At 44.0% G+C, this 20153-nt stretch overlaps 1 protein-coding gene across 1 annotated transcript in view; it reads left to right on the top strand.

Moving 5' to 3' along the window:
- MEGF8 (multiple EGF like domains 8) overlaps positions 1 to 20153 on the top strand; it is an 86058-nt gene that overhangs the window by 20935 nt on the left and 44970 nt on the right. The window contains exons 4-8 of the mRNA XM_058860034.1: positions 932 to 1064; positions 8800 to 8942; positions 11032 to 11142; positions 12872 to 12990; positions 16041 to 16245. Of these exons, the coding sequence (XP_058716017.1) occupies positions 932 to 1064; positions 8800 to 8942; positions 11032 to 11142; positions 12872 to 12990; positions 16041 to 16245 (711 nt within the window). The remainder of the gene's footprint in view (positions 1 to 931; positions 1065 to 8799; positions 8943 to 11031; positions 11143 to 12871; positions 12991 to 16040; positions 16246 to 20153) is intronic.

The following is a 20153-nucleotide window of genomic DNA, read 5'->3' as shown; positions in this document are numbered from 1 at the left end:
TGGGAAAATCGGGATTTTGGGGGGATTTTGGGAGGAGTTTGGGGGTGAAAATTGGGATTTTTGGGGATTTTAGTGGCTTTAAGGGGGATTTTTGGGGGAAAATTGGGATTTTTTTTTTATTTTAGAGGAATTTTGGGGTAAAAATTGGGATTTTTGGGGGGTTTAGGAGCTTTAAGGAGGATTTTGGGGGGAAAATTGGGATTTTTGGGTATTTTAGAGGAATTCTGGGGTGAAAATTGGGATTTTGGGGGATTTTAGAGGGGTTTGGGGGTGAAAATCTGAATTTTTGGGATTTTGGGAGGGGTTTGGGGGTGAAAATTGGGATTTTTGGGGGGTTTAGGAGCTTTAAGGAGGATTTTGGGGGGAAAATTGGGATTTTTTTTGGATTTTAGAGGAATTTTGGGGTGAAAATTGGGATTTTTGGGTATTTTAGAGGAATTTTGGGCTGAAAATTGGGATTTTTGGGGGGTTTAGGAGCTTTAAGGGGAATTTTGGGCTGAAAATTGGGATTTTTGGGGGGTTTAGGAGCTTTAAGGGGAATTTTGGGGTGAAAATTGGGATTTTTGGGGGGTTTAGGAGTTTTAAGGGGGATTTTTGGGAGAAAATTGGGATTTTTTTTGGATTTTAGAGGAATTTTGGGGTAAAAATTGGGATTTTTGGGGGGTTTAGGAGCTTTAAGGGGAATTTTGGGGGGAAAATGGGGATTTTTGGGGACTTTAGAGGAATTTGGGGGTGAAAATCTGAATTTTGGGGTATTTTAGAGCAATTTTGGGGGGTGAAAATTGGGATTTTTGGGGGGTTTAGAGGCTTTAAGGGGGATTTTAGGGGGATTTCCAAGCTGGGAACTCTCTGAGCCCCCCCCAAAGTGTCCAAATCTCCCGGAATTTTCCGGAATTTTCCCGAATTTTCCGGAATTTTCCCGAATTTCCAGGGCAGTTTCGTCTACGCCTTCGATGGGATCCCGGCGCTGCTGGATGGGGGAGGGGTGCAGGGAGACCCCACCCTGATCGGGGCCCTCTGTGGGGGAGGGGCCCCCCACAGCCTCGAGCTGGAGGCCAAGTCAGGTACGGGAACCCCAAAAACGGGATCGGGGACCCCAAAAACCCCAAAATTCACCCCAAAAATGGGATCAGGGACCCCAAAAACCCCAAAATTCACCCCAAAAATGGGATCGGGGACCCCAAAAACCCCAAAATTCACCCCAAAAACCCCAAAATTCACCCCAAAAATGGGATCGGGGACCCCAAAAACCCCAAAATTCTCCCCAAAAATGGGATCGGGGACCCCAAAAACCCCAAAATTCACCCCAAAAACCCCAAAATTCACCCCAAAAATGGGATCGGGGACTCCAAAAACCCCAAAATTCACCCCAAAAATGGGATCAGGGACCCCAAAAACCCCAAAATTCACCCCAAAAATGGGATCAGGGACCCCAAAAACCCCAAAATTCACCCCAAAAACCCCAAAATTCACCCCAAAAATGGGATCAGGGACCCCAAAAACCCCAAAATTCACCCCAAAATTGGGATCAGGGACTCCAAAAACCCCAAAATTCACCCCAAAATTCACCCCAAAAATGGGATCAGGGACCCCAAAAACCCCAAAATTCACCCCAAAAACCTCAAAATTCACCCCAAAAATGGGATCAGGGACTCCAAAAACCCCAAAATTCACCCCAAAAACCTCAAAATTCACCCCAAAAATGGGATCGGGGACCCCAAAAACCCCAAAATTCACCCCAAAAATGGGATCAGGGACCCCAAAACCACCAAAATTCACCCCAAAATTGGGATCAGGGACCCCAAAAACCCCAAAATTCACCCCAAAATTCACCCCAAAAATGGGATCAGGGACCCCAAAAACCCCAAAATTCACCCCAAAAATGGGATCAGGGACCCCAAAAACCCCAAAATTCACCCCAAAAATGGGATCAGGGACCCCAAAAACCCCAAAATTCACCCCAAAAACCCCAAAATTCACCCCAAAAATGGGATCAGGGACCCCAAAAACCCCAAAATTCACCCCAAAAATGGGATCGGGGACCCCAAAAACCCCAAAATTCACCCCAAAAACCCCAAAATTCACCCCAAAAATGGGATCAGGGACCCCAAAAACCCCAAAATTCACCCCAAAAATGGGATCAGGGACCCCAAAAACCCCAAAATTCACCCCAAAAATGGGATCAGGGACCCCAAAAACCCCAAAATTCACCCCAAAAACCCCAAAATTCACCCCAAAAATGGGATCAGGGACCCCAAAAACCCCAAAATTCACCCCAAAATTGGGATCAGGGACTCCAAAAACCCCAAAATTCACCCCAAAATTCACCCCAAAAATGGGATCAGGGACCCCAAAAACCCCAAAATTCACCCCAAAAACCTCAAAATTCACCCCAAAAATGGGATCAGGGACTCCAAAAACCCCAAAATTCACCCCAAAAACCTCAAAATTCACCCCAAAAATGGGATCGGGGACCCCAAAAACCCCAAAATTCACCCCAAAAATGGGATCAGGGACCCCAAAACCACCAAAATTCACCCCAAAATTGGGATCAGGGACCCCAAAAACCCCAAAATTCACCCCAAAATTCACCCCAAAAATGGGATCAGGGACCCCAAAAACCCCAAAATTCACCCCAAAAATGGGATCAGGGACCCCAAAAACCCCAAAATTCACCCCAAAAATGGGATCAGGGACCCCAAAAACCCCAAAATTCACCCCAAAAACCCCAAAATTCACCCCAAAAATGGGATCAGGGACCCCAAAAACCCCAAAATTCACCCCAAAAAATGGGATCGGGGACCCCAAAAACCCCAAAATTCACCCCAAAAACCCCAAAATTCACCCCAAAAATGGGATCAGGGACCCCAAAAACCCCAAAATTCACCCCAAAATTGGGATCAGGGACCCCAAAAACCCCAAAATTCACCCCAAAATTGGGATTAGGGACCCCAAAAGCACCAAAATTCACCCAAAAACCCCAAAATTCACCCCAAAAATGGGATCAGGGACCCCAAAAACCCCAAAATTCCCAAAATTCTCCCCAAAAATTCCCAAAAATTCCTGGAAAATTTTGGAGTTTCTGGGGAAAAAAATTTCCCAAAAATCTGGAAAAAAAAAAATCCCAAAATGAAATAAAAATTCCCAAATTTTCCCTCAAAAAATTCCTAAAAAATTCCTTTAAAAAATTCCCAAAAAATTTCCTAAAAAATTCCCAAAAAATTTCCAAAAAAATTCCCCCAAAATTCCAAAAAATTCCTCCAAAATTCCAAAAAAATTCCTAAAAAATTCCTTAAAAAATTCCCCCAAAATTCCCAAAAAAATCCTAAAAAATTCCTAAAAAATTCCAAAGAAATTCCTAAAAAATTCCTAAAAAATTCCCCCAAAATTCCCCAAAAATTCCCCCAAAATTCCCAAAAAGTCCTAAAAAATTCCTAAAAAATTTCCAAAAAATTCCTCCAAAATTCCCAAAAATTTCTTAAAAATTCCCCCAAAATTCCCAAAAAAATTCCTAAAAAATTCCTAAAAAATTCCCAAAAAATTCCTGAAAAATTCCTGAAAAAATTCCCCCAAAATTCCTAAAAAATTCCTAAAAAATTCCCAAAAAATTCCCCCAAAATTCCTAAAAAATTCCAAAAAAATTCCAAAAATTCCCAAAAAAAATCTTAAAAAATTCCCCCAAAATTCGCAAAAAAATCCTAAAAAATTCCCCCAAAATTCCTAAAAAATTCCAAAGAAATTCCCAAAAAATTTGCAAAAAAATTCCCTAAAAAATTCCCTCAAAATTCCCAAAAAATTCCTAAAAAATTCCTAAAAAATTCCTAAAAAATTCCCCCAAAATTCCTAAAAAATTCCTGAAAAAAATCCCCCAAAATTCCTAAAAAATTCCAAAAAAATCCTAAAAAATTCCCAAAAAAATTCCAAAAAAATCCTAAAAAAATCCTAAAAAAAAATCCTAAAAAATTCCTAAAAAATTCCAAAGAAATTCCTAAAAAATTCCCCAAAAATTCCTCCAAAATTCCAAAAAAATTCCTAAAAAATTCCTGAAAAAATTCCCCCAAAATTCCTAAAAAATTCCAAAAAAATCCTAAAAAATTCCCCCAAAATTCCCAAAAAAGTCCTAAAAAATTCCCCCAAAATTCGCAAAAAATTCCTAAAAAATTCCCCCAAAATTCCTAAAAAATTCCTAAAAAATTCCAAAGAAATTCCCAAAAAATTCCTAAAAAATTCCTGAAAAAATTCCCCCAAAATTCCTAAAAAATTCCTAAAAAATTCCCCCAAAATTCCTAAAAAATTCCTAAAAAATTCCAAAAAAAATCCTAAAAAATTCCTAAAAAATTCCTTAAAAAATTCCCCCAAAATTCCTAAAAAATTCCTAAAAAATTCCCAAAAAATTCCCAAAAAATTCCTGAAAAATTCCTAAAAAATTGCTAAAAAATTCCCCAAAAATTCCTAAAAAATTCCTGAAAAAATTCCCCCAAAATTCCTAAAAAATTCCAAAAAAATCCTAAAAAATTCCCCCAAAATTCCAAAAAAATCCTAAAAAATTCCCCCAAAATTCCAAAAAAATTCCTAAAAAATTCCCCCAAAATTCCCAAAAAAATCCTAAAAAATTCCAAAAAAATTCCAAAAAAATCCTAAAAAAATTCCTAAAAAATTTCTTAAAAATTCCCCAAAAATTCCTGAAAAATTCCCAAAAAATTCTTTAAAAATTCCCAAAAAATTGCAAAAAAATTCCTGAAAAATTCCCCAAAAATTCAAAAAAACCTCCAAAAAATTCCAAAAAAAATCTCCCCAAAATCCTGGAAAATTCCCCAAAAATTCCTAAAAAATTTCTGAAAAAATTCCCCCAAAATTCCTAAAAAATTCAAAAAAAAATCCTAAAAAATTCCCCAAAAATTCCTAAAAAATTCCTGAAAAAATTCCCCCAAAATTCCTAAAAAATTCCAAAAAAATCCTAAAAAATTCCCCCAAAATTCCCAAAAAAATCCTAAAAAAAATTCCTAAAAAATTCCAAAGAAATTCCTAAAAAATTCCAAAGAAATTGCTAAAAAATTCCTGAAAAAATTTCCCCAAAATTCCTAAAAGATTCCTAAAAAATTCCCCCAAAATTCCCAAAAAAATCCTAAAAAATTCCTAAAAAATTCCCAAAAAATTCCTAAAAAATTCCTAAAAAATTCCCCCGAAATTCCCAAAAAAATCCTAAAAAATTCCCCCAAAATTCGCAAAAAATTCCTAAAAAATTCCCCCAAAATTCCTAAAAAATTCCAAAGAAATTCCCAAAAAATTCCTAAAAAATTCCTTAAAAAATTCCCCCAAAATTCCCAAAAAATTCCTAAAAAATTCCAAAAAAATTCCAAAAAAATTTCCAAAAAAATCCTAAAAAAATTCCCAAAAAATTTCTTAAAAATTCCCAAAAAATTCCTGAAAAATTCACAAAAAATTTCTTAAAAATTCCCAAAAAATTCCTGAAAAATTCCCAAAAAATTACAAAAAAATTCCTAAAAAAATTCCCAAAAAATTTCTTATAAATTCCCCAAAAATTCCTGTGAAATTCCCAAAAAATTTTTTAAAAATTCCAAAAAAATTGCAAAAAAAATTCCTGAAAAATTCCCCAAAAATTCAAAAAAACCTCCAAAAAATTCCAAAAAAAATCCCCCCAAAAATCCTGGAAAATTCCCCAAAAAATCCTAAAAAATTCCCAAAAAATTTCTAAAAAATTCCCAAAAAATTCCCGGGGTTTTTGGGTTCCCCGAGTCCATTTTTGGGGTGAATTTTGGGGTTTTGGGGTTGGATTTGGGGGTTTTTTTTACCTTTTTCCCTGATTTTTTTGTGGCTTTTTTGGCTCCAATTTTTCCTGGATTTTTTTCCCAGAAACTCCAAAATTTTCCAGGAATTTTTGGGAATTCTGGGGAGAATTTTGGGGATTTTTTTTACCTTTTTCCCTGATTTTTTCGGGGATTTTTGTCTCCAATTTTTCCCAGATTTTTCCCAGAAACTCCAAAATATTCCAGGAATTTTTGGGAATTTTGGGGAAAATTTTTGGGAATTTTGGGGAAGATTTTTGGGAATTTTGGGGGTTTTTTTTTTACCTTTTTCCCTGATTTTTGGGGGCTTTTTTTGCCATTTCAGCTCCGATTTTTCCTGGATTTTTTTTCCCAGAAATTCCAAAATTTTCCAGGAATTTTTGGGAATTTGGGGGAAAATTTTTGGGAATTTTGGGGAAGATTTCTGGGAATTTTGGGATTTTTTTTTTACCTTTTTCCCTGATTTTTTGGGGCTTTTTTTGCCATTTCAGCTCCGATTTTTCCCAGGTTTTTTTTCCCCAAAACTCCCAAATTTTCAAGGAATTTTTTGGGAATTTGGGGGAAAATTTTGGGAATTTTGGGGAAGATTTTTGGGAATTTTGGGGAAGATTTTTGGGAATTTTAGGGAAGATTTTTTTGGGAATTTTTGGGAATTTTTTGGGAATTTTGGGGTGGTTTTTTTACCTTTTTCCCTGATTTTTTTGGGGCTGTTTCGGTTCCATTTTCCCGGAATTTTTTGGGACTTTTGGGGAAAATTTTTGGGAATTTTGGGGAAGATTTTTGGGAATTTTTGGGAAGATTTCTGGGAATTTTGGGGAAGATTTTTGGGAATTTTAGGGAAGATTTTTTGGAGAATTTTTGGGAATTTTTTGGGAATTTTGGGATTTTTTTTTTACCTTTTTCCCTGATTTTTTGGGGCTTTTTTTGCCATTTCAGCTCCGATTTTTCCCGGATTTTTTTCCCAAAAATTCCAAAATTTTCCTGGAATTTTTGGGAATTTTGGGGGAAGATTTTTGGGAATTTTGGGGGAAATTTTTGGGAATTTTGGGGGGTTTTTTTTACCTTTTTCCCTGATTTTTTCGGGGATTTTTGACTCCAATTTTTCCCGGATTTTTTCCCAAAAACTCCAAAATTTTCCTGGAATTTTTGTGAATTTTGGGGAAGATTTTGGGGAATTTTGGGGGAGATTTCTGGGAATTTTAGGGGAAGATTTCTGGGAATTTTGGGGGAGATTTCTGGGAATTTTGGGGAAGATTTCTGGGAATTTTGGGGGAAATTTTTGGGAATTTTGGGGTGGTTTTTTCACCTTTTTCCCTGATTTTTTGGGGGATTTTTGACTCCAATTTTTCCCGGATTTTTTCCCAAAAACTCCAAAATTTTCCTGGAATTTTTTGGGAATTTTGGGGAAAATTTTTGGGAATTTTGGGGAAGATTTTTGGGAATTTTGGGATTTTTTTTTTACCTTTTTCCCTGATTTTTTGGGGCTTTTTTTGCCATTTCAGCTCCGATTTTTCCCAGGTTTTTTTTGGGGGAATTCCCAAATCTTTTGGGAATTTTGGAGAAGATTTTTTGGGAATTTTGGGGGAAGATTTTTGGGAATTTTGGGAATTTTTTTTACCTTTTTCCCTGATTTTTTGGGGCTGTTTCGGTTCCATTTTCTGGGAATTTTTTTGGGAATTTTGGGGAGATTTTGGGGAATTTTGGGGAAGATTTTTGGGAATTTTGGGGAAGATTTTTGGGAATTTTGGGGAAGATTTTTGGGAATTTTGGGGAAAATTTTTGGGAATTTTGGGGAAGATTTTTTGGGAATTTTGGGAATTTTTTTTTACCTTTTTCCCTGATTTTTTGGGGCTTTTTTTGCCATTTCAGCTCCGATTTTTCCCGGATTTTTTTTCCCAAAAACTCCAAAATTTTCCTGGAATTTTTTGGGAATTTGGGGGAGATTTTTGGGAATTTTGGGAGAGATTTTGGGGAACTTTTGGGAATTTTGGGATTTTTTTTTTACCTTTTTCCCTGATTTTTTGGGGCTTTTTTTGCCATTTCAGCTCCAATTTTTCCCGGGTTTTTTTTCCCAAAAACTCCCAAATTTTCCGGGAATTTTTTGGGAATTTTGGGGAAGATTTCTGGGAATTTTTGGGGAAGATTTTTGGGAATTTTGGGGTTTTTTTTTTACCTTCTTCCCTGATTTTTTGGGGTTTTTTTTCCATTTCTGCTCCGATTTTTCCCGGGATTTTTTTCCCAAAAACTCCCAAATTTGCAAGGAATTTTTTGGGAATTTTGGGGAAGATTTTGGGGAATTTTGGGGAATTTTTGGGAATTTTGGGGTTTTTTTTCACCTTTTTCCCTGATTTTTGGGGGGATTTTTATCTCAAATTTTTCCCCAGAAACTCCAAAATTTTCTGGGAATTTTTTGGGAATTTTGGGGGAGATTTTTGGGAATTTTAGGGAGATTTTTGGGAATTTTGGGGGGAATTTTGGGGAAGATTTTTGGGAATTTTGGGGAAGATTTTTGGGAATTTTGGGGTTTTTTTTTTACCTTTTTCCCTGATTTTTTTGGGGATTTTTGTCTCCAATTTTTCCCAGATTTTTCCCCAAAACTCCAAAATTTTCCTGGAATTTTTTGGGAATTTGGGGGAAAATTTTGGGGAATTTTTGGGAGATTTTTGGGAATTTTGGGGAAGATTTTTGGGAATGTTGGGATTTTTTTTTTACCTTTTTCCCTGATTTTTGGGGGCTTTTTTTGCCATTTCAGCTCCGATTTTTCCCAGGTTCTTTTTCCCAAAAACTCCCAAATTTTCCAGGGATTTTTTGGAAATTTTGGGGAAGATTTTGGGGAATTTTGGGGTTTTTTTTTTACCTTTTTCCCTGATTTTTTGGGGCTTTTTTTGGCCATTTCAGCTCCGATTTTTCCCGGGTTTTTTTTGGGGGGGAATTCCCAAAATTTCCCGGGAATTTTTTTTCCTGACATTTTTATTTTTGGGTTGATTTCCAGGGATTTTGGTTCTTTATTACGAATCCAACGGGACGGAGCCGGGGGGGTTCCGGGCTCGGGTGGAGCCCCGGCCCTGCCCCCCCCACTGCCCCTCCCCCACCCTGGGGTGCCCAGGGGGGTGTGGGGGAGGGGAGTGCAGGAAGGTGAGGGGGGAAAATTGGGGGAAAAAGGGGGGAAATTGGGAAAAATGGGGGAAAAATGGGGAAAAATGGGGAAAAATGGGGAAAAAATGGAAAAAAATGGGGAAAAATGGGGAAAAAATGGGGGGAAATGGGGGAAAAATGGTGGAAAATGGGGAAAAAATGGGATTTTTGGGGGGGAATTGGGGAAAAATGGGGGGGAAATGGGGAAAAATGGGAAAAAATGGGAAAAATGGGGAAAAAATTGGGAAAAATGAAAAAGAAAAGGGGAAAAATGGGGAAAAATGGGGGGAAAATGGGGGAAAAATGGGGGGAAAATGGGGGAAAAAATGGGAAAAATGGAAAAAATGGGGAAAAATTAAAAAGAAAAGGGGAAAAACTGGGATTTCAGAGGGAAAAAATGGGGAAAAAATGGGGGGAAATGGGAAAAAATGGGGAAAAAATGGGGAAAAATGGGGGAAAATGGGGAAAAATGGGGAAAAAATGGGGAAAATGGGAAAAAATGGGGGAAAATGGGGGAAAATGGGGAAAATGGGAAAAAAAAGGGAAAAAAATGGGGGGGAAATGGGAAAAATGGGGGGGAAAATGGGGAAAAAATGGGGAAAAAATGGGAAAAAATGGGGGAAAACTGGGGGAAAATGGGAAAAAATGGGGAGAATGGGGGGAATTGGGGGAAAAAGGGGGGAAATTAGGGAAAAATGGGAAAAATGGGGGAAAATGGGGAAAAATGGGGGAAAAGGGGGAAAAAATGGGGAAAAATGGGGGAAAAAATGGGGAAAAATGGGGGAAAATGGGGAAAAAAAAGGGAAAAAAATGGGGGGAAAATGGGAAATATGGGGGGGAAAATGGGGGAAAAATGGGGAAAATGGGGAAAAATGGGGAAAAATGGGGAAAAATGGGGGAAAATGGGGGGAAAATGGGGAAAGATGGGGAAAAAATGGGGAAAAATGGGGGGAAATGGGAAAAATGGGGGGAAATGGGGAAAAATGGGGAAAAATTGGGAAAAATTGGGGAAAAATGGGAAAAAATGGGAAAAAATAGGGGGGAAAATGGGGAAAAATGGGGGAAAATGGGAAAAATTGGGGAAAATGGGGGAAAAATGGGGGAAAAAATGTGGAAAAATGAAAAAGAAAAGGGGAAAAATGGGGGGAATTGGGGGAAAAAGGGGGAAATTGGGAAAAATGGGGAAAAATGGGGGGAAATGGGGAAAAATGGGGAAAAAATGGGGGAAAATGGGGGAAAATGGGGAAAATGGGGGAAAATGGGGGGAAATGGGGGAAAAATGGGGAAAAATAGGAAAAAATGGGGGGGAAATGGGGAAAAAATGGGGGAAAAATGGGGGAAAATGGGGAAAAATGGGGAAAAATGGGAAAAAATGGGGGGAAAATGGGATTTTTGGGGGGGAATTGGGGAAAAATGGGGGGGAAATGGGGAAAAATGGGGAAAAATGGGGGAAAATGGGGAAAAATTGGGGAAAATGGGGAAAAATGAAAAAGAAGAGGGGAAAAATGGGGAAAAAATGGGGAAAAATGGGAAAAATCAGAAAGAAAAGGGGAAAAAATGGGGGAAAATGGGGAAAAATGGGGGGAAAATGAGTAAAATGGGGGAAAAATTGGGGGAAAATTGGGAAAAAATGGGGGAAAATGGGGGGAAATGGCGAAAAATGGGGGGGGAATGGGGGAAAAATTGGGAAAAATTGAGGAAAAATGGGGGAAAAATGGGAAAAAATGGAGGGGAAATGGGGGAAGAACGGCAGAAAATGGGGAAAACCTGGGATTTTGGGGGGAAATCTGGGATTTTTGGGGGGGAATTTGGGGAGAAAATTGGGATTTGGGGAGGGAAATTGGGATTTTTGGGGGGTTTGGGGGGCCTCAAGGAGGATTTTGGGGGAAATTTGGGAAATGGGGATTTTGGGGGGAGGATTTGGTGCAAAAACCGGGATTTTGGGGGGAATTTTTGCATTTTTGGGTGAATTTCAGAGTGAAAATTGACGGAAAATCGGGGAAGTCTTGGGGGGTTTTGGGATTTGGGATTTTTGGGGGAATTTCTGAGGAATTTGGGGTTTTTGGGGGGTTTTTTTTTGGGGTTCCAGGACAGGGGGGTCTGCGAGTGCCCCGAAGGTTTTGGGGGTCCCAACTGCTCCACCCCCATCGGGCCGGGGTCCATCGTGTGGGAGCCCCTGGTGGGAGACACCCCTGAGGAGGTGAGAGACCCCAAAATCGCCCCAAATCACCCCAAAAATCCATCCCCAAACCCAAAAATCCTGAAAAACCATCCCAAAAAACCCCAAAATACTGGAAAAACACCCCATAAAAACCCCTCAAACCCCCCAATTTTCCCCCAAAATTCCCCGATTTTGCCCCCAAATTCGCAGATTTTGACCCAAATTCCCGGATTTTGCCCCCAAATTCCCGGATTTTCCCCCCAAACCCCCCAAAATTCCCAGATTTCTCCCCCAAACCCCCCAAAATTCCCAGATTTTCCCCCAAATTCCCCGATTTTCCTCCCAAACCCCCCAAAATTCCCGGATTTCCCCCCAAATTCCCAGATTTTCCCCCAAACCCCCCAAACTCCTCAATTTCCCCCCGAAATTCCTGGATTTTGCCCCCAAAATTCCCAGATTTTCCCCCCAAACCCCCCAAAATTCCCGGATTTCCCCCCCAAATTCCCAGATTTACCCCCCAAATTCCCCGATTTTGCCCCCAAACCCCCCCAAATTCCCGGATTTCCCCCCCAAATTCCTGGATTTTGCCCCCAAAATTCCCGGATTTTCCCCCCAAACCACCCCAATTCCCAGATTCTCCCCCAAATTCCCGGATTTCCTCCCCCAAATTCCCAGATTTTCCCCCCAAAACCCCCAAATTCCCCGATTTTCCCCCCAAACCCCCCAAAATTCCCGGATTTTTCCCACAAATTCCCAGATTTCCCCCTCGAACCCCCCAAATTTCCCCCAAACCCCACAAATTCCCAGATTTCCCCCCCAAATTCCCGGATTTTGCCCCCAAACCCCCCAAATTCCCAGATTCTCCCCCAAATTCCCGGATTTCCCCCGAAATTCCCCGATTTTACCCCAAAAATCCTGGATTTTGCCCCCAAAATTCCCAGATTTTCCCCCCAAACCCCCCAAATTCCCAGATTCTCCCCCAAATTCCCGGATTTCCTCCCCCAAATTCCCCGATTTTCCCCCCAAACCCCCCAAAATTCCCGGATTTCCCCCCAAATTCCCAGATTTCTCCCCCAAACCCCCCAAAATTCCCAGATTTCCCCCCAAATTCCCGGATTTTCCCCCCAAATTCCCGGATTTTGCCCCCAAACCCCCCAAATTCCCAGATTCTCCCCCAAATTCCCGGATTTACCCCGAAATTCCCCGATTTTACCCCAAAAATCCTGGATTTTGCCCCCCAAATTCCCAGATTTTCCCCCCAAACCCCCCAATATTCCTGGATTTCCCCCCAAATTCCCGGATTTTCCCCCGAAATTCCCAGATTTCCCCCCCAAACCCCCCCAAATTCCCAGATTTTCCCCCGAAATTCCCAGATTTCTTCCCCAAACCCCCCAAATTTCCCCCAAACCCCACAAATTCCTAGATTTCCCCCCCAAATTCCCAGATTTTGCCCCCAAACCCCCCCAAATTCCCAGATTTTCCCCCAAACCCCCCAAACTCCTCGATTTCCCCCTGAAATTCCTGGATTTTGCCCCCAAAATTCCCAGATTTCCCCCCTAAATTCCCAAATTTCCCCCCAAATTCCCGGATTTTGCCCCAAAATTCCCAGATTTTCCCCCCCAAATTCCCGGATTTCCCCCCAAATTCCCCGATTTTCCTCCCAAAATCCCCCCCAAATTCCCGGATTTTCCCCCCAAACCCCCCAAAATTCCCGGATTTCCCCCGAAATTCCCGGATTTTGCCCCGAAATTCCCGGATTTCCCCCCAGGACTCCCCGAGCCGCTTCCTGCGCCGCCTGGGCCACAGCCTCGTGCCCGGCCCCAACGAGACCCTCTGGCTCTTCGGGGGGCTCAGCCTGGCCCACGGACCCCTGGCCTCCGTCTACAGGTGAGAAACACCCCGAAAACAGCCAAAAATGGCTGAAAACACCCCAAAAATGGCCAAAAACACCCCAAAAATGGCCAGAAACACCCCAAAAATGGCTGAAAACACCCCAAAAATGGCCAAAAACACCCCAAAAACAGCCAGAAACGGCCGAAAACACCCCAAAAATGGCCGAAAACGGCTGAAAACACCCCAAAAATGGCCAAAAACACCCCAAAAATGGCTGAAAACACCCCAAAAATGGCTGAAAACACCCCAAAAATGGCCAAAAACACCCCAAAAACAGCCGGAAACGGCTGAAAACACCCCAAAAATGGCCAAAAACACCCCAAAAATGGCCGAAAACACCCCAAAAATGGCCAAAAACACCCCAAAAATGGCCAAAAACACCCCAAAAATGGCTGAAAACACCCCAGAAACAGCCTGAAAACACCCCAAAAATGACTGAAAACACCCCAAAACCAACCCAAAAATGGCTGAAAACACCCCAGAAACAGCCGAAAAACGGCTGAAAACACCCCAAAAATGGCCGAAAACACCACAAAAATGGCTGAAAACACCACAAAAATGGCTGAAAACACCCCAAAAACGGCCGAAAACTGCTGAAAACACCCCAGAAACGGCTGAAAACACCCCAAAAACACCCCAAAAATGGCTGAAAAGACCCCAAAAACGGCTGAAAGCACCCCAGAAACAGCCGAAAATGGCTGAAAACACCCCAGAAACAGCCAAAAATGGCTGAAAACACCCCAAAAATGGCCAAAAACACCCCAAAAATGTCCAAAAACACCCCAAAAATGGCTGAAAACACCCCAAAAATGGCTGAAAACACCCCAAAAATGGCCAGAAACACCCCAAAAATGGCCAAAAACACCCCAAAAATGGCCAAAAACACCCCAAAAACAGCTGAAAACACCCCAAAAATGGCCAAAAACACCCCAAAAATGGCTGAAAACACCCCAAAAATGGCTGAAAACACCCCAAAAACAGCTGAAAACGGCTGAAAACACCCCAAAAACACCCCAAAAACGGCCAGAAACACCCCAAAAATGGCTGAAAACACCCCAAAAATGGCCAGAAACACCCCAAAAATGGCCAAAAACACCCCAGAAATGGCTGAAAACACCCCAAAAACGGCCAAAAACACCCCAAAAATGGCCAAAAACACCCCAAAAATGGCCAAAAACACCCCAGAAATGGCTGAGAACACCCCAAAAACAGCCGAAAACGGCCGAAAACACCCCAAAAATGGCCAAAAACACCCCAAAAATGGCTGAAAACACCCCAAAAATGGCCAAAACCAGCCCAAAAATGGCTGAAAACACCCCAAAAATGGCTGAAAACACCCCAAAAATGGCCAAAAACACCCCAAAAATGGCTGAAAACACACCAAAAATGGCTGAAAACACCCCAAAAATGGCCAAAAACACCCCAAAAATGGCTGAAAACACCCCAAAAATGGCTGAAAACACCCCAAAAACGGCCGAAAACACCCCAAAAACACCCTGAAAATGGCTGAAAATACACCGAAAACGGCCAAAAACACCCCAAAATTGGCCAAAAACATCCCAAAATTGGCCAAAAACACCCCAAAAATGGCTGAAAACACCCCAAAAACACCCCAAAAACAGCTGAAAACGCCCCAAAAACACCCCGAAAATGGCTGAAAACACCCCAGAAACACCCCGAAAACAGCTGGAAATGGCTGAAAACACCCCCAAAACACCCCAAAAACGCCCCAAAAATGGCCAAAAACACCCCAAAAATGGCTGAAAACACCCCAAAAACACCCCAAAACCGGCCAGAAACACCCCAGAAACAGCCAAAAACACCCCAGAAACAGCCTGAAAACAGCCGAAAAACACCCCAAAAATGGCTGAAAACACCCCAGAAACAGCCCAAAAACGGCTGAAAACACCCCAAAAACGGCCAGAAACACCCTAAAAATGGCTGAAACCACCCCAAAAACACCCTGAAAATGGCTGAAAATACACCGAAAACGGCCAAAAACACCCCAAAATTGGCCAAAAACACCCCAAAATTGGCTGAAAACACCCCAAAAACGGCCAGAAACAGCCCAAAAACAGCCAGAAACAGCCCAAATCTGCCCCCAAAACTCCAAAATGTCACCCAAAATCTGCCTTTACCACACCTGGGCACACCTGGACACACCTGGGGACACCTGGACACACCTGGGGACATTGGGGACACACCTGGACACACCTGGACACACCTGGGGACACACCTGGACACACCTGGGGACACCTGGGACACACCTGGGGACACACCTGGGGACACCTGGGGACACCTGGGGACACCTGGGGACACCTGGGGACACACCTGGACACACCTGGGGACACCTGGACACACCTGAACACACCTGGGACACACCTGGTGACACCTGGGGACACACCTGGGGACACACTTGGACACACCTGGACACACACCTGGGCGCAGCTGGGGACACACCTGAGGACACACCTGGGGACACCCCTGGGACACACCTGGACACACCCGAACACACCTGGGGACACCTGGGGACACCGGGACACACCTGGGGACACACCTGGGGACAGCTGGACACACCTGGGGACACCTGGGACACACCTGGGGTCACCTGGGACACACCTGGGACACACCTGGGGACACCTGGACACACCCGAACACACCTGGGGACACCTGGGGACACCTGGACACACCTGGGGACACCTGGGGACACCTGGGGACACACCTGGGGACACCTGGGACACACCTGAGGACACACCTGGGGACACCCCTGGGACACACCTGGACACACCTGGGGACACCTGGGGACACACCTGGACACACCTGGGGACACCTGGACACACCTGGACACACCTGGGGACACCTGGGGACAGCTGGGGACACACCTGAACACACCTGGGACACACCTGGACACACCTGGACACACCTGGGGACACACCTGGGGACACACCTGGGGACACCTGGGGACACCTGGGGACACCTGGGGACACACCTGGACTCACCTGGGGACACACCTGGACTCACCTGACCCCCGTCCCCTCCCCCAGGTTCTCTCTCCGCGATCGCCGCTGGACTCAGGTGTTGGCGGGGGAGGGGGAGGGCGGCCCCGGCCCCTCCCCCCGGTACCTGCACGCGGCCGCCGCCCTCCCGGGGGGAGGGGCCCTGCTGCTGGTGGGGGGACTCACCTGGACAGGTGTGAGCCAGGACACCTGGATGCTGAACCTCAGCTCCCTGCAGTGGAGACGGATACAGGTGAGGGGGACACACCTGGGGACACCAAAAACACACCTGGGGACACCTGAGATACACCTGGGGACACCTGGGGACACCTGAGATACACCTGGGACACCAAAAACACACCTGAGATACACCTGAGATACACCTGGACACACCTGGGGACATCTGGGGACACCTGAGATACACCTGAGATACACCTGGACACACCTGGGGACACCAAAAACACACCTGGGGACACCTGGGGACGCCAAAAACACACCTGAGATACACCTGGGGACACCTGAGAGACACCTGGGGACACCTGAGATACACCTGAGATACACCTGGGGACACCAAAAACACACCTGGGGACACCTGGGGACGCCAAAAACACACCTGAGATACACCTGGGGACACCTGAGAGACACCAAAAACACACCTGGGGACACCTGGGGACAGCTGAGATACACCTGAGATACACCTGGGGACACCTGGGGACACCTGGGGACACCTGAGATACACCTGGGGACACCTGGGACACACCTGGGGACACCTGGGGACAGCTGGGGACTCACCTGGACAGGTGTGAGCCAGGACACCTGGATGCTGAACCTCAGCTCGCTGCAGTGGAGACGGATACAGGTGAGGGTGGGGACATCAAAAACACACCTGAGATACACCTGGGGACACCTGAGATACACCTGGGGACACCTGGGGACACCAAAAACACACCTGGGGACACCTCAGATACACCTGGGGACACCAAAAACACACCTGAGATACACCTGGGGACACCTGGGATACACCTGGGGACACCTGGGGACACCAAAACCACACCTGGGGACACCTGGGGACACCAAAACCACACCTGGGGACACCAAAAACACACCTGAGATACACCTGGGACACCTGGGGACACCAAAAACACACCTGGGACAGGTGTGATACAGCTGGGGACAGCTGGGACACACCTGGGGACACCAAAACCATACCTGAGATACACCTGGGGACACCTGGGGACATTGGGGACACCTGGGGACACCTGAGATACACCTGGGGACACCAAAACCATACCTGAGATACACCTGGACACACCTGGGGACACCCAAAACACACCTGGGGACACCTGGAGACACCCAAAACACACCTGGACACACCTGGGGACACCAAGAACACACCTGGGGACACCTGGGGACACCAAAATGAGCCCCAAATCAGCACAAATTACCCCAAAACCAGCACAAATCAGCCAAAATGAGCCCAAAAATGGCCAAGATGAGCCCAAAATCAGCCAAAATGAGCCCAAAAATGGCCAAAATGAGCCCAAAATTGGCCAAAATCAGCCAAAATTACCCCAAAATCGGCCAAAATGAGCCCAAAATTACCTCAAAAATGGCCAAAATGAGCCAAAAATTGGCCAAAATCGGCCAAAATTACCCCAAAATCAGCCAAAATGAGCCCAAAATCAGCCCAAAATCGGCCCAAATTACCCCAAAATCAGCCAAAATGAGCCCAAAATTGGCCAAAATGAGCCCAAAATCAGCCAAAACGAGCCAAAAATTGGCCAAAATCGGCCCAAATTACCCCAAAATCAGCCAAAATGAGCCCAAAATCAGCCCAAAATCGGCCCAAATTACCCCAAAATCAGCCAAAATGAGCCCAAAATTGGCCAAAATTAGCCCAAAATCAGCCAAAACGAGCCCAAAATTGGCCAAAATCGGCCCAAATTACCCCAAAATCAGCCAAAATGAGCCCAAAATCAGCCAAAATTACCCCAAAAATGCCCAAAATGAGCCCAAAATTACCCCAAAATCGGCCAAAATGAGCCCAAAAATGGCCAAAATGAGCCCAAAATTACCCCAAAAATGGCCAAAATGAGCCCAAAATTGGCCAAAATGACCCCAAAAATGGCCAAAATGACCCCAAAAATGGCCAAAATGAGCCCAAAATTGGCCAAAATGAGCCCAAAATCGGCCAAAATGAGCCCAAAATTGGCCAAAATTGGCCAAAATGAGCCCAAAATCAGCTAAAATTACCCCAAAATCAGCCAAAATTACCCCAAAATTGGCCAAAATGAGCCCGAAATTACCCCAAAATCGGCCAAAATGAGCTCAAAAATGGCCAAAATGAGCCCAAAATTACCCCAAAAATGGCCAAAATGACCCCAAAAATGGCCAAAATGAGCCCAAAATCAGCCAAAATGAGCCCAAAATTGGCCAAAATGAGCCCAAAAATGGCCAAAATCGGCCCAAATGAGCCCAGAATTCAGCCCAAACCCCTCAAATTTGGGCTCCCAATCCCGAATTTTTGGCTCCTGATCCCAAATTTTTGGGTCCTGATCCCAAATTTTCTGTTCCCAATCCTGAATTTTTGGGTCCCGATCCCGAATTTTCGGGTCCTGATCCCAAATTTTCTGTTCCCAATCCTGAATTTTCGGGTCCCAATCCCAAATTCGGGGTTCCCAATCCCGAATTTCGTGTTCCCAATCCCAAATTTTGTGTTCCTGATCCCAAATTTTGGGTTCCCAATCCCGAATTTTGGGATCCCAATCCCAAATTTTGGGGCTCCCAATCCCGAATTTTCGGGTCCTGATCCCAAATTTCGTGTTCCCCATCCCCAATTTTGTGTTCCCGATCCCGAATTTCGTGCTCCTGATCCCAAATTTCGGGTCCTGATCCCAAATTTTGGGGTCTCAATCCCGAATTTTCAGGTCCTGATCCCAAATTTTTGGGTCCCGATCCCGAATTTTGGGGTCTCAATCCCGAATTTTCAGGTCCTGATCCCGAATTTTTGCCTCCCGATCCCAAATTTTGGGTTCCTAATCCCAAATTTGGGCTCCCAATCCCAAATTTTCAGCTCCTGATCCCGAATTTTTGGCTCCCCATCCCAAATTTTGGTTCCTGATCCCGAATTTTTGGTTCCCAATCCCAAATTTTGGGGTCCCGATCCCAAATTTCAGGTCCTGATCCCAAATTTTGGGTTCCCAATCCCAAATTTTCAGCTCCTGATCCCAAATTTGGGCTCCCAATCCCAAATTTTGGGGTCCCGATCCCAAATTTTGGGTCCTGATCCCAAATTTTGGTCTCTTAATCCCAAATTTTCTGTTCTCGATCCTGAATTTTGTGTTCCTGATCCCAAATTTTCGGGTCCTGATCCCAAATTTTTGTGTCCTGATCCCAAATTTTGTGTCCCGATCCCGAATTTGGGGCTCCCAATCCCGAATTTGGGGCTCCAAATCCCAAATTTTTGGCTCCCCACCCCCAATTCAGGGGTCCCAATTCTGAATTTTGGGCTCTTGATCCCAAATTTTGGGTCCTGATCCCGAATTTTGGGCTCCCAATCCCAAATTTTGGGGTCCCGATCCCAAATTTTGCGGTCCCAATCCCAAATTTTTGGGTCCTGATCCCAAATTTTCTCTTCCCAATCCCAAATTTTGATTCCTGATCCCAAATTTTGTGTTCCTGATCCCAAATTTTGGGCTCTTGATCCCAAATTTTTGGGTCCCAATCCCAAATTTGGGCTCCCAATCCCAAATTTTCGGCTCCTGATCCCAAATTTTGGGCTCCCAATCCCAAATTTTCAGCTCCTGATCCCAAATTTTGGGATCCCGATCCCGAATTTTGGGGTCTCAATCCCAAATTTTCAGCTCCTGATCCCAAATTTGGGCTCCCAATCCCAAATTTTTGGGTCCCAATCCCAAATTTCGGGTCCTGGTCCCAAATTTTGGGGTCTCAATCCCGAATTTTCAGGTCCTGATCCCGAATTTTTGCCTCCCGATCCCAAATTTTTGGGTCCCAATCCCAAATTTTTGGGTCCTGATCCCAAATTTTCTATTCCCAATCCCGAATTTTCGGGTCCTGATCCCAAATTTTGGGCTCCCAATCCCAAATTTTCGAGTCCCAATCCCGAATTTTGGTTCCTGATCCCAGATTTTGGGTTCCCAA

This window comes from Poecile atricapillus, chromosome 32 (assembly GCF_030490865.1).
Source record: "Poecile atricapillus isolate bPoeAtr1 chromosome 32, bPoeAtr1.hap1, whole genome shotgun sequence".
Classification (NCBI taxonomy): Eukaryota; Metazoa; Chordata; class Aves; order Passeriformes; family Paridae; genus Poecile; species Poecile atricapillus.
Note: the sequence above shows the minus strand (reverse complement) of the source record. Positions and strands in the feature narration are given on the sequence as shown.